The 22,381-nt window shown below is 54.8% G+C and overlaps 2 protein-coding genes across 2 annotated transcripts; both read left to right on the forward strand.

The window, feature by feature from the left end:
- Positions 1-70: 70 nt before the first annotated feature.
- VOLCADRAFT_103913 (uncharacterized protein) lies at positions 71-6,675 on the forward strand (the record flags this gene model as incomplete). The annotated part of the gene is made up of 7 exons (XM_002948404.1): positions 71-327; positions 667-1,102; positions 1,506-2,174; positions 2,801-3,606; positions 3,849-3,969; positions 4,386-4,829; positions 5,301-6,675. 7 exons carry the CDS (start codon positions 71-73, stop codon positions 6,303-6,305), a joined length of 3,738 nt encoding a protein of 1,245 aa, XP_002948450.1. The 3' UTR covers positions 6,306-6,675.
- A 5,083-nt stretch (positions 6,676-11,758) lies between these two features.
- VOLCADRAFT_120630 (uncharacterized protein) lies at positions 11,759-21,717 on the forward strand (the record flags this gene model as incomplete). Its single annotated transcript, XM_002948405.1, has 10 exons — positions 11,759-11,853; positions 12,330-12,784; positions 13,976-14,164; positions 14,567-14,916; positions 17,989-18,256; positions 18,418-18,526; positions 18,912-19,064; positions 19,337-19,427; positions 20,094-21,238; positions 21,607-21,717. Exons 3-10 carry the CDS (start codon positions 14,094-14,096, stop codon positions 21,715-21,717), a joined length of 2,298 nt encoding a protein of 765 aa, XP_002948451.1. The 5' UTR covers positions 11,759-11,853; positions 12,330-12,784; positions 13,976-14,093.
- Positions 21,718-22,381: the final 664 nt, after the last annotated feature.

Genomic DNA, 22,381 nt, shown 5'->3' on the forward strand with positions numbered 1-22,381 from the left:
ACCTAGCGCTTTGAACTATTACGAGGGAAGAGAGCATCTGCGGACCTGCTAGCAGCGTAGACAATTACGGATGCCCTGCTGCGGAGGCCATGGCAGTGGACACAGGCAGCCACCACCCCTGCTTGTGTCGAGAACGCAGGGGCCGGGGTTTGCCGCCGGAGACGCGCTGTTGAACCTTTCAGTCCTCAAGACGCTGAGCGAGCACGTCGATGCAGCTACTGCAGTATCATGTTACTCTGTTTGCCGAGCTTGGCGGGAGGCTTTCGGTCTCAGTTGCCTGAACTCCACGCTATGCACTAGCGAACCTGTGGACGGAACGCGTTCTCGGTGAGCTAGGTCTGTGGGTTTTACATGATGTATGTTTTACTATTTACCTACGTATGTGACAAGGCAAGGGCTCTCCCGGCTGGTTTATATGGCGGCGCACGAATGTCTGCGCGAAAAGCTTATTTGTACCGTGTCAGCTCGCAGTCGTCATGCTATGGTTTACATAGCGCTGATCCAAAGGTTAACAGTATAACAAAGTCAGTACCTGAACGCTATACTTCTCGTCCGACACACTGCGCGAGGCGTGGGTTAGCACTGCGTTCCCAACGGGATAACGGTACACGCGCAATCTCGTCATCTCGCTAACAGCGTCATCATTACGCTCTCGCGTTCCCTCAGTTTCGCTGCCAACTTGCACGGCGCCGTGACGCTCGAGGTGACGCAACCCGCGGAGAAGGCACAGCGGGGCTTCGAGCGCCATATCGCTGCCCTGTCCCGGAACAGACACTTCCTGCAGTTGAAAGTGCACTTGCCGGTGCGGGAGGCTGGCGACCCACAGCTGTCTCTCGGCGGCCTCAGCAATCTGCAACCGCTGACACAGCTGACGTCGCTGGTCATCTCCCGCAATCCGGCCTTTACCAGCGCGCCGCACAACCTCTCTGAGGACGACGTCAACGCGCTGAGCTCCCTACGCAGTCTGACGTTTTTGGAACTGTGCACCGCCGTGCCGCCGCCGCTTGGCCTGGACAAGCTCGCTGGCCTGGCGACCGGCTTCCTGACCCAACTGCGCACACTCGCTTTCGGGCACACCTCTGCGTTGTGGCGCATTCCGGAGGTACGCATGCGTGCGTATGTATGTCTCTTTTGTGTGTGCGCGAGGGTTTTAGGGTTTAAGCGTGCGATGCCTCGTAAAATTTTGGTGTCGTTCGTGAGTGGTTTGCGGTTGCTGAAGCACGCTGGCGGATGGTGAGTGACCGCCGGCCATCTGAGGCAACCGGGCTGCGGGTTCCGGCATCCATTGTAGCTGACGTAGCCATGGGACGTGACTGATGAGACGCGCATCGCCAGCGCACTGTTATAAAACTACAAAATTTGTATTCATCTCCATGCGTCAACAAGAAGAAGGGATATAACCTGTTTGTTGTTTCTAGGCGGCGTCCGAGATGCGTTTTTCTGGAATTAACAACCGCCTGAATGACGCTACTGTGTTCGCACTTCTACGGTTCTCCTCCTCTCAGGTCGCACGTCTTTGCCAGTTGCTGGACGTGTGCCCACTGCTGACGGACCTTCGCCTTCGGTGCTGTGCGCCCCCTAAAGATTCCAAGCAACTTCCAGACTTGATGGCGTTGCCGCTGCCGCAGCGATTGACCAATTTCGCCCTGACCTTTGCGCGGCGGCTCGGCCGTGGCGAAGGCGGACACGCAGGCGGGGTCGGACATGCCGCTCCTGGAGCTCACATCGGCGTCGGTGATGATGGCGATGATGATGCGGAGGCGCGGTACGGCGAGTACGAGGATTTGGACGATCCCTGGGATTCGGTGGACCATCTGGCTCCGAAACCCGGCTTGCATGTGCTGATCGTGGAAAAGGGAACGCGCGTCACGCGTATGGATATTAACGTCACTATCACCGTGTCAGCGGCGGCGCTGCCAACTATCTCTTTGCCAGGGTCACGGCAGCAGCGAAAGTCGGTCTGGCGGCGGCGGCGTGGCGTGGCGACAGCAGCAGCAGCAGCACCTGGCCGTCGAGTCCGTCGAGTTGCACTACCCGATAGCGATTGCGACAGCGACGATAATGGCGATGGCGACGGCGGTGCTGCTGACGAGGAGGACGTGCCGCCGTACGACGTGACGCCAATGGTTCTTGCCGAGTACCAGCGGCTGCTGCAGCAGGAGCTGGGGCTCTCGGTAAGCGTGACGTGGCGCGGCGTGGCGCGGCGTGGTGATCCTCTTTTATGAAATAGTTTGTTATGCCTTGATGCACAAAATATGCATGGCCATGGTTGACACAGCACACAGCACGCAGCAGTTCCAACCCTAAGTATGAGTCCTGAGGGAAACTGGCGCACACAGCGATTGATTGCCGCAGTTCTGGTTATTAGTATGTTTCGGCCCATGTCTCTCGCCGTTTATGGCAGTAATTTGCGAAGCTGCTGTATGTTCGGAACCTAACTGGGCTGGGATTTACAGTCGCGTCCCAGATGGGAACTTACCGACCTTGGTGATTAGCGTGAAAAAGCTAGCTTATGTGTCTAGCCTAGTAGCTTGTTACCAGCTACGGAAACATGTCGCCTGCAGTACGAATATAGTACGAATGGCATCTGGCCGGCAAATGACTATGCAGCGATGATAAGAGTTACCGGGCGCACATAAAATCACCGTTCCAACTTTGTATTATATGTAAAAAAATATTTGAGTCGCGCGCACCTGCCCTTGTATGGATTGTCCCGGTACGGTCCACATTTTCACATTCCCCGCGCGGACGCTTGTGGTGGATTCCCAACATCGACACCGCCCACGTCCTCTCGTCCCAGGGTTCCTTAGCTGAGCCGGAGGACCTCCACCTAGGGGTGCGGGTGGACATTCTGGAGGATGAGGAGGAAGGCCTTGCGGCCGCCGCGGCAGCCGCCGTGAACAACATCCAGCAGCAGATGCAGGGCGGCCCGGCGCCCCTCCAGGTGCTGGCGCACCTTCATGCAGCCCTGAATGCTATGCAGCAGCAGCAGCACAACGGGAATAATAACAACAACAACGATCAGCACCAGCCGCAGATGGGGTTGCCTATGGGGCTCGCTCCGGCACTGGCGGCTGCAGCGGCCGGCGGCGGCGGTGGTGGTGGTGGTGGTGGACTGCCAGGGCAGCTCCCACCTGCGATTGCGCTTCTGCTCAACCACATGGCGCAGCTGCATCTCGGCGGCGGCGGTGGAGCTGCCGGAAACAACAACAACAACAATAACAACGGCGCTGCTGTAGCCGATGGCACCCAGCAGCAGCAACAACACCAAAACGCGAATCAGCAGCAACAGCACCACCACCACCACCCGGGAGGAGCTGGCGGAGCGGATCGCGGCGCAGCGGCACCGCTGGCGGCCAGGGTCTTGCAGCTGCAGCTGGGTCCCTTGAGCCCCCACATGTGCTATCTGAACCTGGCGTTGGTGCCCATGGTGACGCAGCTGGCCATGGTGGCCCAGGAGCTTGGGCCCAACGGCGAGGAGGTGATACAGCCGCCGCAGCCTCCTGCGGACACGAAGGTGGCGCCGGTGTTGCTGGATCTCCGTGGTGGCGGCTACACGCAGCTGAAGTCGCTGGCTATTACAGGCTATGTAGACCAAGACTGCAGGTATGGACCGTTATAGGAGTTGGGTGTGTACGTTTTGTTTGCGTGTATGTGTGTCTGTCTGTGTGTGTGTGTGTGTTGCGGAATAGAGAATGTGGGATAATCCCTCGAGGGATTGATGACAGTCATTGGATGGGAGCAGGAGGTAGGAGGATGGCGCAGTGCTTTAAATCGTGACCCTCACCCGCGTGCATGTGTGTGTGTATTTGTGTATTTGCTGGTTTGATGGAACGGGGCCTCTGCAGGCCCGCTGCGTGGATGTCCCGCGGCTGGCTGGCCCACATCCCGGCTGGTATGCCCTCCCTCGAGTACCTGGCGCTGTACGATACTCTGCCGGCGGCGGCCAATGACCCCACGGCTATCGAGGTGGGTGGGCAGCGCTCCCGTTGGCTCCTTCCTCGCTGGCTTTTCCACTACTTGCGATCCTGCTTTCACCCCTGGCCTCAGTCTCCTCCTGGCCTCAGTTCTGCTTCGTGTACACTCTTTCCCCTTGGCAGCAGCTTCACTCGTTCACGTGGTTTTCGTCTTTTCCCCCGTTGTCCTCCTTGTCTTCCAAACTTATATATCCCTTGTCAACCGCCGACTGATTTCCTTCTGAGTTTCTTTTGAGCGAGTCCTTTCCTCTTCGCCCCTCCAGCAGTGGGTGCTGTGGATTGCGGCAGTTGACCTTTTGCTTCTTGCCCCATGATAGGATGGATATCTAAAGAGAAGTGTGTGTATATATGCACATGCTAAGTATGTCTATGATGTAAATCCCTCCCCTACTCCCGGCCCTACTTTAGGGCCTTCGGGCACTGTCCCACCTGGAGCACCTGGAGCTCCGGCCCCTCTACCTCCGCTTCACAGCCGAGGTGCCCTGCCCGTTATCCGCACCGCCACCAGTGCTGCCCCCCAAGCTGCTGCAGTTGACTCTCAAGAAAGTCACCATCCCCGCCTCGCCGTCGCCGCCTCCACACCTACCGGCGGGCGCAGCAGCGCCATCGAGTTCTCCAGCGGCCCTGGCGCTGCTGCCGGACTTGTCCACGTTGACGCACCTGTGGCTGTTTGATTGCGTGGCGCCGGACTTGTTGGTGTTTCGCCGGGCGACCCGGCTGGAGGACCTGCGACTGGGGGGCACCACTACCACCACGCGCCTGTCGGACCTGCTGCCCTGCTTTCCCTGTCTGCGGGGCCTTATTATGGACTGCAGCTATACCGTGGCGCCTGGATGGTGGTCGGCAAAGCAGGTCCGTGTACCGGTGTGCCGTGTACCGGTGTGCCGTGTACCGGTGTGCCGTGTACCGGTGTGCCGTGTACCGGTGTGCCGTGTACCGGTGTGTGTGTGCCGGTGTGTGTGGCAGAACTCAGTCAGTCGTATTCGCTTTATTAAACTTGTATGGATTTGGATTGTATGTGAATGGATTGACGGGTGCACACCATTAAAGGAAAGGGGGGGGTTAGGGGGTTCAGGATGGGAGGTTTTAGGAAAGGGGGGGCGACATGGTGTCACGGTATTTATGTAGTTGGGCTTAACACGAGAAGCGAGAGACCCCGGCAGTGCTCGGGCAACGCTTTGATGTGCAAAATACACCTCTTGCTGTCCTCGCAGCAGCAGCAGCAGCGGCCCGATTTCAATATAACGATTCTCGCACGCCGCCCCGCCCCCTCCCCTCCCTCGCTCGTTGTCCGTCTTCCCCTCCCCTCTCCCTTTTCCGCAGATGTCTTCGCTGCTAGGCCTACGCTGCCTGCGGTCGCTGCAGATTGACGCTGCCTCACTCGAACCGCCGCCGGCGGCAACGGCGGCGTCTCGTGCCGCTGGATCTTCATCATTGCGGACTATCACACTCTCATACGCGGCGGGGGCCTCTGGATCAGGCGGTCCAGCGGCACGAAAACCGCAGAGCAGAGCCTCCGGCTCGGCTACGGCCCATCGCATCATGGACAGCGACGATGACAGTGACGAGTACTTGAGCACCGAAGAGGAGTCTCTTGTGCATCTGAGCAGCGGCGGCGGAGGAGGGGTAGCAGCTGGATTGAACTCAGGGACGGCGACGGCATCAGGAGACGAAACCCTGCTGGATCAAGCAGGAGCCGGTGCGGCGGGGCCGCAGAACCCGGGCGGCAGCGGTGCGGCTGCCAGGAGTGATGGGCCTGGAGGTGACGAAGTGCCAGGCGCCAGTGGTGAGGTAGTAGCGTTGTCGACCAGCAAAGATAGCAGAAGCGATTTGGCGTCAGTCATGGTTGTGCTCTCGGGCCTGACACAGTTGACGGACCTCACCCTGTCGTTTGATACGCCGACATTGTTCTTAGATGAGGATGAGGAGGATGAGGAAGAGGAGAACGATGAGGACGATGCGGATACAGATGCGGATGATGATAGCTATGAGAGCAGCGGCTTGGCTGCGGCCGCCGGTGCCGCTGGCGGTGCGGGGCCGTCCATGCCTGGTGCAGCGAGCCAAGGCGCCAAGAGAGGCGGCGGCGGCGATGGCGGGGGGGGAGGAGCCGGTAGCAGCGGTTCTGCAGCTGGGCGACGTCATACGGAGCGGGTGTACGACGCGTTATTGTCCGTACATTCGTTTGTGGCGCTGACAGCGCTGCGGGGCTTGTGGCGTCTTCGCATCGGGCTGCCGCATGGCACGTTGTGGGAGGACGTGACCTCCCGGTTGCTGCCGATTCTGCGGATTGCGATGGACAAGACATGCGTGGAGATGGATGTTCTGTGAATCTCTATAATACATAACTTCCATAGTCATGGGGCTTGGGTTCGAATCCCCTCATTGCGCGTATGTGAGGACAAGAGATGGTTGGGGGCTGTGCGGCTGTTGCATATCGGGAGGGGCAATGGGCTGTGGTTGCCTTTACGTGTGCGTGTGTGTGCGTGTGTGTGTGTGTGACGCACGACGCGAGCAGGGCTTGCTTTGACGGAAAGGAGTAAAGGCATTGGCTGGGCAGTGTCATAACCAACAAGGTGTTTTAAAAAGTCCTTAAGTCGTGTACTGCGCGTTGTGGGTTTTTGGCGCACTGTGAACACAGTGGAGGTGGATGTTCTGCAGAGGGCCGAAGGCTGAGGGTTTTCCACCAGATATGCTGAGGGCCTCACCATTGACATGGATGCAACGCATGATTGAACGAGGGGGCCATCGGGTAGGAAAGGTAAAGGAGATCGGCGCGCGCGTGTGTGTGTGTATGCGTGTATGTACGTCTGCGTGTGTGTCTCTTATGCAGAGGGGCGGAAGCGGAACGCAGGAGTGTTCCGGTGCAAGGAGTCTGTGCAGTCTGTCCGGTGGCGCATTTCAATCGAGAGCAGGGCTTTTAAGCGATATGTGTGGAAAGGGGCATTTTGCTGGATGCGCGGCACGGGACCGTCAGCTGATGCACTATATATTACATATACATAGAGAGACAGAGATATAGAACATGGTTGACGGCGACGGAATGGATGATGTGAGTTAGCGGCGATGCTACAACAGGGGGCCCGCTAACTGGAACCTCCTGCTATCAACACCGCATTCATGAATGGACGGTGTGATGAGCTGAACATGAGCTAAACATTAGAATGTTAGCTAGCGTAGGTGCGGCTCTTACGGTCCATTCCCTGAAATGTTTGTGCGAGTTGTGGTTGTTTGTCCTTTTGATCATGCGGATGAACATTTGGAGGAATCGTTGCATCCTCTTGCCCCTTGCTCTTGATGTTCAGGCGTGGGCTGGAAGAAAAAAGGGAATCATGTTATGACGTTCATGTGTCATGCAGGTGAAATGCGCGCGTTGCGGAAGTTTGTGGAAGTTTTCGACATTTGTTGTCAAGACATCACAACGAGAAAAACGTGAGGTATATTGCCTGCGTAAGGTCTCATCCCTTTGTTGTGCAATGAAGTATAATACCGCATTGGTGGTGCCATCAAGCTCTTCATAATTCTGATAACGACGATTTGCCGAAACACTGAAGAGGCTTGGCCGCTATCCGATGAGCGGGTACTAGAAGTGCGCAGCATGCACAGCGCAGTTTGGGCCTACGATTTCGCATGGATTGCGAGATGGGAGTACAAATGAATGTGTGTGTGTTACATGGTTGGGGGGTGCGTGACCCCATACCTGTAAGACTACCCATACGAGCCGAAGGCCCAAGGGCAAAATACTACAACGCCTTAAAGCCACGGAGAAAAGGAAACACCGCACATCAGCCTAGACTAGCGTCCAAAGGGGGTAACTGAGTTTCGGTGAAATAAATGTAATGGAAAGCGCCTAACCATGCATAAGTGGAAGTGCCTTGTCCACACCAAGTCCAGTGAAGCGACCAGACCTGCGCCTGCTGAGCTGCTGCGTGCAAGAATTGGCGGTTATGTATGCCGCTGCAAGCCTCTGGCGACTAGCTGCTGGTCGATGGCTGTTTGTGGGAGCTCGACGGATCCATTTCGCCGATTTCCCCGCTCTCTATCCGGTACCCCAAAAAAGGGGTATGCCACAGTTCTACAATGAAGGAAATTTGTATTGAGGGGGAGACGTGCTTTACCGGCATCGCACCCATGCTCATGCCTGGCCGTTCGACACGTCATCCTGCAGTACTCTTTGCCCGTTCACAACAGTACATGCCATCACAGGTCCCGTGTGGACTGGACAACTTAACCCTTGCGTAGAGCCGCGTCCCTCATCGCAACTAGATATACTCAAGCAGGACGAGAGGTGTCGAACTGGTCGCGCTCACGTTAAGCATCTATCATGGAAAGTCAGTTGGAACCGGGCAGGAAGGTCTCATCAGGAAGGAGCCAGTGCGTGGTCGTTTGCGGCGCAGCAATAAAAGCGGGCTGCAGCGACGTAGCTGCTTACGCTTATTAGCGTCTGAATGCAAGGTTTAAGAGGGCTAAGGAGGCGTAGTCGGCCTCAGTAGACCTCCGTGCGGCTCACTTCTTGGTGGTTAGCTAGTCAGGCGGGGATTTTATTGCGGCATGCTGGCTCACGGTGGTTGATTGGAGGTTGTAACATGCATTGGGAACACTGCTGATGTGGTGGTGGACTTTGCAGGGCAGTACCAAAGCGGTCTCTTGTCGGAACGCATCTTTCGAGGGTTACCGAGATCGTCTTTGGTCGTGCTTGTCTCCCAAATGAAATGAAGTCCGATTAGGTGTGTGACTGCCTCACGGCTCGTGGATGATCACGTCACCTCGCCGCAGGTGCTGGAGATGGGACAATATATACCTATACCCATCTACAGATTCCCAACGCCGTGTTTGCAGTCTAGGCCCGTGTCTTCAGGCAGACAGGTGATAGGCAAGCAGCGAATGTGGCATGTCTCGCTTCTCATAGCGTACTAGATCTTGAGAAGGCCCTGACCTTGAGGCTTGTGCATCGTTGCGGTTAGGAGTCGTACCAATATTACTCATTCCTGCATCCGATCTGTTTCACAGATTGGGGAAAACAAGATGTCGAAACATCCCTTTTCCTCTCAGAAGTGGCTTCGTCTCCAGTTCGACTTATATGGTTAGAGTAGCAAGGATAGCCTGTTGAAGTAGAATTGCGACTGTCGTCAAATACTGTTTGGTTTTCGTGTGCTCGGTGCTCCAACTAAAGCATTCACATTTGTTAGATGAAAACATATCGCCTACTGTAATCTGGGGTCTCATAAATCGCGTTGATGATGGCGACCGACTGGCTTGTGGACGGATGGCAACAAAGGACACAACAAAAGCTGGCCTTTGCTGGTAAAACTATCATACTATTTTATCTGAGCGTTCCTACATTGTTATAAGCCACTTGCGCTTGCCACACTGATGATGCAGGTTGTATGGCTGCGCTCCTTTCTTTGCGTAATAATCCGCTCAGAGGCAGGTCAAGGCTTCGCGGTTTTGTTGACAATCTATTGGGCTACGGCAGTGCAGCGGTGATTTTCAGCGGTAAGCAACGCTGTCCCGATACTCCGCTGTTGACAACCCCAACCCCATGTGTCCTAAGCGCTCCTTTCCATACGTCCTTTACACCCCGCCACTCCATCCGGGTTGGATGTAATCCAGGCATTCAGGAGACCTGCCGTGCAGTGCGCGGCCGACATGACTTCCTGAACAGCGCTTTCAGCGGTGGGTACCGATGCATGCATCATCGGCATTAGGTGGGATTTCCCCGTCCCGTGCACATGCATTGACTCTGATGCGGCATCGCTAGGTGGGACACATGCGCCCCGAGGACGCGGACTGAGTTCTGTGTGAACCCTAGAACAGAGCATAACATGGCAGGATGGCAGCATGGGCGTTGACCCAGTCGTGATACTCGCTGAGCGAGCTCTGGCGTGTGTGTGTCTGTGTATGTGTGTGTATGTATGTATGTCTACCATGCAGGTGCGGTAACGGGCGCGCTTGTGGTCGGTCACTATCAAGGTGAGGGCAGGAGTGGCAGGTTTGGCAGGTCTGTTAGGAAGTCTCGCGCGTGTGCTTGCGTGGATTCTACTACATTTGGTTTGAACGTAAGATTGTGAGTTTTCTTTGGTGTGTTTGGCCGCGTGAGCACACAAGAGGCTGTAACCCTCATAAAAACCCTGGCGTGACCCTGGCAGAGTAGAGCCAGGTTCGTCATGCGCGTGTACGGCAGGGCCCTCTCAAAATGGGTACTGTACCACTGGACACCGAGCTTGGGAAGCACCGAACCCATTATGTTCGAATACGTGTTTTGTCTGGACGGATGCGTTATACACGGATTTTCATATACTGTTTTTTTATTTTATGGTAATTGCCGTTGTTATGGTGGTGGTAAAGCCATTCGAATAATAACTGGAAAATATTTTCTATTTTTACTCTACAAGATATAATAATACTTATATGCTATTTTTTGTTGTTAAACAAACTCACCTCACCTTAACTTTCCCCAGCAGGCTCATTTACATGTGTATGTGTGAGTGGTCTCGTCTCTCCTCGGGGTCTGTCCCAGTCTGGATTGTGCCAGCTGCCACCTCCCAAACCCAACTACAACACATTTAATTATATATCCTAGACAACTCCCGAGCCCCAACCAACTAACCACCCAACAACCACCCAACGAACCGCCACGCGTATAGGGCCGCAGTACCGCCTGCTGGGTGTAGTGACGTGGGGCGCGCTGGGGGCCGTGCTGCACATCACCAACACCGCCCTGCAGCCCCGGTCAGTATTCGTACGTGCATTCGTACCGTGTACGTGTGTACGGGAGATGTACGGTGGATTAAGGTAGACGTACATGAACAATGTATGTATGTATGTATGCGAATATAAATGGGGTGCAGACTTGCGGTTTGCGTCGGTTGCAGTTTGTTGTCGGTTACGGTTGGACTTGCACTGTGATGATACCGTGATGATGATGCGTTTATGTGCTTCAAGGGCCCTTCAAGGGCCATCTGAAATGTTTCTTTGTACGGCTGCTGACTCTTCGTGCCGTATTGTGCGCAATGCTGCTGCCACGCTATACATCCCCTCCTTTGTGGCCGCTTTCCTCGCCGCATCAGTCTGTCCGTCAAATATATCCCCCTCATCCCCTCATTATCCCAGTATTTTATTATGTATTACCTTCCTAACAGCAATTATTATATTTTTACCAAACGACTAGAAATACAATTTTGATTAATTAAGTTTTAAAGGTTAGTGATGAGTGAAAAATAGTTGTTATTGGAGCTGGTCCAGGCGGTTATGTCCTCATATTCATCTGACATCTATATATTATTCTGGAAATTATCTAATTCCTCACCCCCTCATCCCATCATCCCATCACCCCCTCACCCCCTCATCCCCTCACCCCTTACCCCCTCATCCCCTCATCCCCTCATCCCCTCACCCCCTTACCCCCTCATCCCCTCATCCCCTCGTTCTCCCAGGCTCTACTTGGAGGAGTACTTGATTCGGGAGGGGTTGCTGTCGCCAGAAGCAACACGTAAGTGCTGTAGAGACAGTTATCACCTTGTCATGCGCTCGTGCCTTGCTGTTGATCTCTCTCACACACACACACACACACACGCACAAACACACACATACATACACGCTCACGCACATACATACACGCTCACCCTAAGCCCTAAGTCCCTAGGTACTGTGCTCATCGTGTACTGTACTGGTGTTTGCGAGCTCACGTCCTCCTCATCTTCTTGTTTCCCAGACCCCCCCCCTCATCCTCCATACCTCATCAACCTCCCCCCCCACACCCCCCCCCACACACATATCTCCAGGCTACCGGCACCAGGCAGCGGCGGCCGCCGCCTCTCAGCGACAATCCGAAAGTTCGGTTGGGGTCTTCTCCCCCGCTGACGGAGTCGAGCACTGGGTGAGTGCAGCAGTACGCGCGAAAAAGTACGGCGGGTACGGCTGTGTACGAGCACGTGCCAGCGCGTGTGCTACAATTCAGTATCCCTTTTTACAGCAGCCCCTAAATCCTTTCTCCTAAAACAGTCTTTAAAATTTAAAACTGTCATAACTGAAAACAGAGCTCTGCGGGGACCGTTGGGAGCTCTGTGTGGCTTTTGACGATTCGACAGACGGCGGAGAAGAAGCCGGGAAGGGATTTAGAATGAACGGAAAATATTTACTTTTTGCCACATATCGTACAGCACGATATGCGAACTGCAATGACGAAATGATTTGTGATGACGACGTTGTTTTTGTTGTTATTGTCGGTAAAAATGCAGCCCCAAGACTATGTGGTGTGGTGGGATAAGTTTTCATGTACGTATGTACGTATGTGTGCATGCACTGTGCTTATGCGTGTCTCTTCTGTGTGCTTCTTGTGCGATTTGGGTTCAGGATGTACTGCTAGAAGCCAATGCCATCAGAGATCGGGAGCTACGGCAAATCCAGGAAAACGCAACCGCAGCAGCTAAGGCAGCTAAGGCGGTGGTGAGCGATGTGGCAGCGACGGGTTCCTCCCCCGCGGCGAAAGAAGTGGAGATTGAGGACATTGCAGACGACGATCCCAGCTATCAGGCGTGGCTTCGTACGTCCGGTTTTCAGTCAGACGCGTTGCTGATACCGCTTCCAGGGAGGGGGATTCTGAACATCAGCAGCAGCAACATCAGCAACAGCAGTAGCGCTGTCGACGACGTCGTGAAGGATGGCAGCGGCAGTAGCAGTAGCAGTAGCAGTAGCGACGATGGGGACGTCGAAGGACGCAGCGTGGGGGGAGGAGGGGATGATGCGGATCGCGAAGGCGAGGCGACATTCGCGCCGACGCCGGCGCCGGCAACGAAGGCGCACAGTTGGTAGGTCGCTGCTCTCTGGTAGTAGGTGGGAGAAGGCTTTCCGGAGGGGACGGACACAGAGCTTACATGGGCGCGGAGATGAATATGTATTTTTGTACATTTTGTAGTACTTGTTGGCTTAGCCGTTGCTGTCGCAGTTTATTGGCTTAGCTGCTGCTATTTTCGTTGTTGCTGCCGTTGTTGCTGCCACCGATGCTGGTCGTCTATTTCTCACCTTACTGTCAAGGCTAACCTGACTGACCCTTTCCATGGCCTGCTGTTTTGCACTTGTTTGTAGGAGTGTCTGGCTGATGCCCTGGAAATGGCGATTGCGACAAAAAGCTCCTAGCGGTTCCGGGGACGGGGACGACCAACAGCGGCACTGACGAGTGAAGCAAGGCTGCAGTAGCATCGACATAACTTGATGCAAATTTAATATACACGAATCTGTAGCCATAAACAGCTGTGCGTCCTAGCTGGGCACGCTAGGCGCTAGATGCCCTCTTGTGACAAATTGCTTTTTAATCATTGCGTTTGGATTACGTGCTCCGAAACTGTCTCAGCGACGGACGTGGAGGCTCTTAAATGGACACATGAATATATATTTCAACTTTTAGAACTTATGCTGGCACTTGGAGTTTTGTACAAATGTGCAAGTGTCTAAAATTTCCTGTTAGCTGCTGACGGACAGGCATCTGTCGGCTAGCCGTGTTCCAGCGTATTGCTCCATTCACAGCTTATCGTTTGGCACAGGGAAGTGGACTACCTGTAAGGCAGGTTGGGCCGGTGGCGGACACTGGTACATCATTTCCTCGTTGCAACGGTTAGCTAGAGGTGATTCGGGTTCAGCGTTAGTTAATCTGTCTAGTTGTGGCAGCTTCTACACCTTATTTTGCGCCGGATTGGAGTCATCACCAACGATTCAGCCGGCTTTCACACGAACCGATGCCGTTGGGTTCCGGCATTGCCGCACCTTCCAAAGTGGGCGCTGGTTTCCTCATATGGTGAGCAACCGAAACCAAATTTTTAGCCTTTGGGCTTTAATTTACCAACTTGCAACGATAAAGATGCCCGTTATCGGTACATGCCAAACACCACTTCAATTCCAACAACTGGAATGAATTCCATGCCTTTGCTCATCATCCCCTTACGTTTTTCCTGTACGTAACTGCTCTCATGCTTTGCAGCTGAATATGTTCTCTTGCCTTGCAGCTGTGAGGGCGCCTGTCTGTTGCTCCGCCGCAGCGAAAACAGCGGCAACCCGGGCACCTGGGGACTACCTGGCGGAAATGCCGACGCAGAGGATGGAGGTCAGTTGCTCAAGACCGCCATGCGGGAAGCTAGAGAGGAGCTTGGGGAGATACCCACAGAAATGGATGTTCTAGGATCCATATTGACAAGGTACGTCATTACGTCATCATCACTATCCTGCCCTTCATGTCGCTCAAAACTCACATGCGTGTGCTTTTTTCCTGCAGCCAAGAAGAGTCAAAAATACATTTACGTGGTCTGCTCTCGTTGCCTTGTCCTTTACTTTAACCAGACCTTGCTGTTGCCGTACAATACCCATGGTGCAACCTGTGTGATATGGCTCTACTGTATCCAGTGCTACTGCCCCCCGGTTTTTGCAACACCTTGAAAAAACGCAAGGCCTTGAAAATGTAAATCCTGGCTTTTAGTGCTTCTTACACTTCACTTTCATCGGTCGCAAACTATCGTTTTGACGTTGATCATTATCATCATCATCATCATCATCATCATCACCAATGCTATTATACATCACACGCACGCGCACGCACGCAGGCGCGGCAAGTCGCTCCAGAAGCACTACACTGTCTTCGTGGCCTCCATCCCGGGCGCCACCCGAGCCTCCTACCAGCCCACCCTCAATCCCGAACACACCGAGTGGCGGTGGCTGGATTTGCGGCACGCGGCCGTGCTGGCAGCGGCGCCCGGCGCACCCCCACATATCCCGATAGGTCCCGGTTTCCCCCCCGGCGACCACGACGACGATGACCACGATGACGAGGCCGCTGCTGCCGCAGCGGGTCCGCCGCCGGGTGACATGGTACTGCACCCTGTCGTACGGGTACTGTTTGGGGGCGCTCATGTGGCCGCGTTGCGGAGGATGCTGCAGCCTGTGGGCGGTTCGAGTGAGAGTGTGAAGTGTTTGGCGGTTTAAATGGCTTCGGAGGCCTGACGGCGGTGGAGGAGAGAGCAGTCAGGGGTGGAGGTCCGATTAGAGGAGACAGGGGTTAGCAAGTAGTTAAAAGTTTAAAAAAAGTTTTAGATTGTGTCTTTTGGATTCAGCAGCAACAGTATTTATACCGACGATTTCTTAAGGCTTTTAATTTTTTACAATGCCTTTTCTCTATGAGTTATTATCTCGTCGTTTTTAACAATTAACATTTCTGGATTGCCGCCAAGCATGCTATCAAACCACGACAGATTTGCAATTTTGTGGGCCCCCCTCCCGGAGTGCCTAGGTCGAGGTCGGAGGTGCCCGCGCGTGAAGCTCTTTGCTAAACTGATTAAAGCAAGAACTATGCTTAAGCCATGCAGGCTCGTGGGCTCTGTCGCCCCGTTCATTGGGGATTATGTAATTGTGTGACCTCTGTCCGGCAGTTACAATTTTGTGACCGTACACTCCCAAGATCGGGGATGTAATACATCGATCTATCAAACAACTACTAAACTCCTCCATTCTTCAAGCTACTCGATTGTCCTTTCACTCAACCTGCATAATTGTTCTTTAGGTCACCAAACTACTACACATACGATGCAAGGGTCGTTCGAGCCGTCGCGCAACCACCAGCCCCTGGTGTTCAACGACCGGTGAGAAACATCCTTATAATATGCAAATAGCGCGAATGACAGCACACAGGGCACGCGGAGTTTCCAGGATGACAGAACCACGGGTCACAAAAAACATTACTCCGCATCCACAGGGACACCAGAGATAAATGGCCCGATACTAAAAGGTGCCTGAAAACAGTGGCTCCCAAGCCGCGTGGCATAGACACCAATGCGCGGAAGCTGGCACGAAGACCGGGCTTTGTGCGCGTCTGACGCTTTGCCGCAATGCGGTACAGACCCCCCTCCTCCTCCTCTCTCTCCGCTGCCTCCTCCTCCCCTGTATCCTCCCCATCCACCACCTTCTTCATTTAAGTTAACGAACACATTCCATTTACATCACTGAGTTCCTTGGCCATAAGATGAAGGACTAGGGCTCCTTGGTAAAGGTCGCGTTTGCGTGGGGCAGGGCACACCTTGGTCTGTAGTAATCTGGTGGCCTTTTCAGCATAAATTTTTCCTATACATATTAAAGGGTGTTACCCAGATTAATTGCAAGGACTACTGAGGTTTGGGCGGCCACCTTGTCAATTGCCACCAACTTCGGCCACGAGCAAAATCCAGGGCACCATCGTGCTCAGCTAAATATTAGAAAGATATGGCCATGTTTGCCTTGCCCAGCAAGCAAAATTTCAGCGTTTGTGGATCTTGTCAACGGCTTCGTACGTTAAGCCGACGCATGCGCCTCCAACGGGCTTGCCGTTGCGAGCAGCGCGCTGGCAAGGAAGCAGTTAGCATCGCTCCAGGGCGGTGTCTCGTCTGGGCCAGGTGTCCGCGCGGGCGTTCGTGTGGCTGACCTCTGTCCGGTTTCCATCTACCATGCTATGCCCGCTTTGCGCAAAATTCAAGCTATCACGAAGCAATAATTAACCCAATTGGTGCTCCTCTGACCTCACCGTAGTTTGCTAGCCAATTTCCACTCCGGGGCATAGGCACTCCGGGAGGGGGACTGCTGCCGGTGAGTCAGTGAGTCGGTCAGCCTCATGTCTGAGGATTGCGTATAAAAGCTACTACAAACTCTCCGTTGATGACCGAATAATTAATTCATCACATGAATCTGTGCCGGAAAATAGGTTGCCTTCTGCTCCGTCACATGCACACCTCATACATGTCTTATTCTGAAGTTGGACTGTTAATGGGCCGGGTTCGCGCACCATAAGGAGGCTATGCTCAGCCGTTCTTGTTGAGATGGAGGCGGCCCGCAATACAACGTCCATGGAATTGCATGAGGCGCCTTAGCAGCAAGTGTGTATACACCAGATTCATACATCACTCCAACGCCGCCGGCCGCCGCACCCGGCCCGATATAATGAACGTATAGTCCAAACGTGAAACCGTTCGTCCGCTTGCAGCCCAGTGCCGTACAGCCTCCCTGGGGATTACTGCGGGATGACTGGCTGCACCGAGCCCATTTCGGCGTCGAAGAAGCTGGCTACCCTAGTCTGTGTGTAAGCGCACAGGCGCAGTTGGCTTACGCATGGACTAGAATGTTTGCAACGGAGAAATAACTCGACCATAAGCTGTTGGCGAGTATCCGACAGAGAAAGACAGATGCATGGTGGCCCCGGCATTGTTTCTGTTCTTAAGGTATAGCTTCATAGCGCTAAATTTTGTACGCTTCTGTAGCTTCGTGCCTCAACTACAACCGCTGGTACCGACTGTTTAAACGACGAAAAGTGCTCCACGCTTTGGGGTCCTCCGTCAGGTCATTTAGCCTTCTGCGCGAGCATAGCTGTTCAAGCTGTGGCAACCTCATCCTTCAACCAGGGAGCATTAGAATCACTCTTCACCGCGTTGGTGCCTTGTGTTCTTGCGCTAGTGCGGTCCGCCTTGCGGACAGCTTTCGCCAGCACAACTAGTTTAACGTCCACCGCTTGAGTACTGATCGCTTGAGTACCGGTAGCGCCTTCCTGGAGCAGCTCTTTGAAAGCACGCAGCACGCTCGCTGTTCGTTGTCCGTTAGACGAAACGCACGGCAATCGCCTTGATTGTTTCCAGCGTTGAAGCATGCTTCAGGTCCCAGCACACGATAAAAAAGGGGATGAAACTGACATATTATGGTACAGCGGTCAATCCTAGCATGTTCTCCTCCAAACATGAAACAATTTACTTACGCATCATTTATTCGTCCTCGATCCGGCCCATGCCTCGTTCTCTCATAACATAAATTCAAGCTGATATACACTTCGTCGTGAATCTAACATAGTTTACGCAATTACTGTGCGCACTGATGGTTAGACGAAGCGCAGACGCCTGGGACGATGACAGTGTCCCTGCTCAGGGCAAGTCATACGTTGCCTCCTCTATAGGCTACTACGGGCCCGTCACCTGACATAACTATCTTTCCTTCGGACGCCGGGTCTGCCGCGCAGGCCACGTCGATCATGCCACAGAATCCCAGCGACTTTCCAGCAGCCGGCAAACGGAAGCTATTTTGGCAACTTGTGCTCCAAAACTGCTTCCAGATGTGCTGGCTTCAGCTGCCGGCGCTACGTTGCCGCAAACGGGCAGGATTCCCACTTTGCGCGCCCTAGTTCTGGGCTTCCTAGGTCGCCACGTTGACTCGCTGGTAGCGCAGCTCGGACCCCACCTAGCAGCCCTTCCCGCCGACGTCAAGGCGTGCCTGCTATGCGTAGCCAGGTGGGGTTGCAAAACACCAGACACCTTAAAAATTACATCTCCCCATCCCCCATCTCCCTAACACACACACATCCCATATCCCCTTACCCACTCCTCCGCCTGCTATTGCTGCTACTGCTGGTTGTTGCGGCTATTGATCCTACTGCTGCTGCTGCTGCTAGACGTCGGGGCGTTCTAAGCAACCGCGTGCTGCTATCTCTGGCCGACGAGTTCTGGACACTGTTGGATTTGGGGGGAGCCCACAGGGTAACGGAGCGGGCGTTGAGGCAGGTGAGGTGGAGTGAGTGTTGTCTGTGTGTATATATGTCTGTGTGGACTGGCGTAGGTCGGGAGCGGATGAGGCTTGGCTGGCATGTAGTCATAGGGCTGGGTGCTGCATGTGGAGAGGAGGTGTGGGGCAGAGGGGAGCAAGGGAAAGGGGGTTCGGCGGGGGTGGGTGGGTCGGAGGGAGAAAGGGGGAATAACCGCCGCAGAGCGGCGGAAAATAGCGACGCGACCGACCCAGAAGGTGTGTGTCGTGTGTGTGTAATGCTTGTGTGTGCATGTGTGTAGTGCACAGAAGCACTACAGCCGCACCGCTACCGCCATCCGATTCGTCATTCGCTCATCACGCTTCCCACCCTCCTCCCCCATCACTGCCCCCATCACTGCCCAGGCTCTCCTCCGCTGCCGCCACCTCCGCGCCCTGAGCCTGAGCGGCCTCTCCTGCCCCTCCCCGGCCCTGCTCCGAAACCTGCCCGACCTTTGCCCGTCCTTGGAGGTTCTGGTGGTGGGGGATTGTAAGCCACAAGAGGAAGCGCTGTTGCAGGTAGGTCACTGAATTATTAACGACCTCTGCGTCTTTTGGAGTCAGCACTTATTGCTAGTTTTATCTGTTATCCGTTATCAGTTCGCCAACTGATCTAATCTTGTCTGTATATAGTTTAAAATGAACTTAAAGGCGGCCGGATGATGAATGTTGCCGCGTTTTGATGTGTAAACTATTTTTGCTTTCGCTTTCGCATCAATGAACGAATGATGGATGTCATTATGGATGACGGAATGTGGTTGTCTTGCGGTGTACGAACGTGTACGAATCAGGTACTTCCGGATTTGCTGCCGCATGTGCGAGTACGGGAGCAGGCGCAGGACGCTGTACATGACAGTTGGGAGGATGTGGCGGTGTCATCAGGTGCGGCGCTTCTTGCGCGGCTTATTCCGGGGGGGGCTTTTATTGCGGAAGGAAGTGGCACGTCAAGCAGTAGTTGAGGGAGTTAAAGCAGAAACACATAAAACCCTAAGTTAACAGGGTTTCGGAGCGCTTCGTGGACGCAGTACAATGCTGCTACATGTCTTTGCAGTGACTGCAGTGAGGGGTCCCTTTCGGGGGGTCCCAGGGGTCCGCTTTGCCTTCTATTCCTTAACACGGCCCCCTCTTCCATCCCGCCGCGTCACATACATACATACATACATACATACATACATACATACATACATACATACATACATACATACATACATACATACATACATACATACATACGTACTTGCGAGCTGACCAGGAACTAAGTTGAGGCGCCGTTGATCCGCTAGATTTGGTTGGATGCTGGTGGTGAGTTGCTGAACCCAACGAATACATTCTGAAGTCGGATGGGGTGAACGGATCAGGGTGCCCCTCTCGCAAGGGGGAGCAGGGAACTGCCTCCAAGGGAAAGGGGGCCGCTGATGAAGCTATACCACCCTGTAACGACATACATACATACATACATACATACATACATACATACATACATACATACATACATACATACATACATGACGCCACGACACATCGCATCCCATCACATATATGATGCAGGTGGCGGAGCTCCGTTACCAGGGCCGGGAGTTCCATGCGGTCTTCAGCGACTCAAACTGCTCGTGTGGCCTAATCCGCCGTCGCTCGTACGGCATGTCGTACGGTCCGTCAACCCTCGCGTCGTCGTCGCTGAGTCCCTGCCATGGCCGCACGAGCAGGATGGCTCAGGTGGCAGCGGAGGCTGTAGCTCAGAGACGAGGTCCTCCGTCATCGGACCGAGGTTGTCGTCGCTGTCCTCGGCGTCGCCGTCGCCGTCGCTGGCGGCGGGGCATGCGAAGGCCTCCCAACGCACGTGCAGCGTTGGCGCTTGGCGCCGGCCAGATACGGCACATGTAGCCGTACCCGGATCCGCTGAATCTTCTACTTCCAGATCCATAGCCGTACCCGGATCTGCTAGATCTGGATACATTGTCGTACACAGATCGATAGGTCCCTGTACGGGATCTCAGAATTCTGGCATCCAGGTTATTCGAGTTCGAAGGCCTTCCCAGGGACGAGGGGCGGCGGAACCATCATCCGCCGCCACCGCTGCCTCCGCTGCCACGATGCAGCCTCCCCCTAGCAAAGAGTCAGGAGCAGGTTCAGTTGGACGGTACACGGCCCCGCACAAGCGACAACAACAGCAGCAGCAGCAGCAGCCAGAGCGGCAAGAGCAACAACAGCTGCCTCAGGCGGCGGCGGCGGCAGAAGCATCTGCTACTGCTGCTGTCGCTGCTACTGCTGCTACGGGCTTGCCGGCCGCCGGTGCAGCTGTCGCCGCAGAGCGATCCCCCCCGCATCACCTTCAGCCTGCCGTACATCGCCAAAATTACCACCAGTCGCAACAACAGTCACAACAATATCCAGACCACCATTTTCAGCACACCACCAGCACCACCACGCAGCACCGTCTGGGTCACCCTCACCAGCACCTCCATCATCAGCACCAGCACCACCACCACCGGCAGAAAGGGGAGGCTGCGGAGGAGGAGGAGGAGCTCCGGGCGGTCGGGGGGCCCCCGCTGCAGCTGGACGACTGCCTCGCGGCCCTCGTGGCGTGGGAGGCGTGGGAGGGACTGGGGCCCGGCGCTGGCGGGGAGCAGCAGCGCCAGGAGGAGGAGGAGGTCCACATCGCGGAGAAGTTCCGTCGGGCCTACGAAGAGCAGGTGGGTTAGCTGACTCGGGCGACTGTCAGGCTGACTGGCCGAACCGGTGAGGAGGAGGTTGCGTGTTTTCATGTCGTCATTGAAGCAGGGTAGCAGTATCGGAGTCTTAAAAGAGTTCAGGGGGTTTAGGGGGTTTTAGGTGGGTTAGGTGGGTTAGGGGGTTTAGGTGGGGAGGGAAGGACCTTGGGAGGGCAGCCGCCGCTGCTGGCGGCTGTTTACGGTCCTCTGGTGTTCACTCTGGTTCTCGCCGACCAGCTGACTTTCCCTTTCCCCCCCTTTTCTTTGGCACTATCCCGGACTATCTGGTATCGCCCCGGAATTAACGGCTATTCCCCACGCGGCCCACCCACACACACACACACACACAGGACGCCCGGTTGAGGGCCAAGGCGGTCCGGGAGGCCGCTGCGGCTGAGCGCTATGAGCTGCGGAGCAGTGGAGCAGCGAGAGCGCTGGCGCAGTGGCTGGATCAGGAGTGATCAGGAGGAGGAGGAGGAGGATGAAGAGGAGGAGGAGGAGGAGGGGGAGCTGCAATAGGGGCTCTACAGCATGTGGCACTGTGTGGATTACAATGGACAGCATGAGGGATACGTGAAGGTTGAGGGATGATGGGACGAGATGGGACGAGATGAGACAGAGCATCAACATGCGGGAACCCGTCCCTCTTCGTCTGCGTCCTCCTCCTCCTCCGCCGCCTCCTTCCTGCACATGATATGCTCACGCCTGTTGGCGTCAACACCTCATAATAGATTACACATACACACATACACAAACGCATACACACATGTATGTGTGTCGATGTATGTATGTATGTATATATGTATTAGTGCTGAGGAGTGTGAGAGAGGAGCGGCTGGCGCTGCAGACGGTGTCATGGTGTCGCTCATGTTTAGTTGCTCATGTTGCTCCAGGTTCTTCTGCTCCGTATATCCTCTCTGTATAATCCCCCGCCCGCCTAGGGCGGCCCAAGACCCGCAGTAGTCAGCTACACCTCATTTATACCATATTTCCAGCAGCAGCTCGGGATGCACCGTGTATCGTATCGTTGATTGACGATATGAAGACTCCGCTAGGCTAGGCCGCTGGAAAATGTATGATGGCCGGCTCTAGCATGGCTCTGCCAGCCCCCGCGTGGAAAGGTGT

This window comes from Volvox carteri, assembly GCF_000143455.1.
Source record: "Volvox carteri f. nagariensis unplaced genomic scaffold VOLCAscaffold_10, whole genome shotgun sequence".
NCBI classification, from domain to species: domain Eukaryota; kingdom Viridiplantae; phylum Chlorophyta; class Chlorophyceae; order Chlamydomonadales; family Volvocaceae; genus Volvox; species Volvox carteri.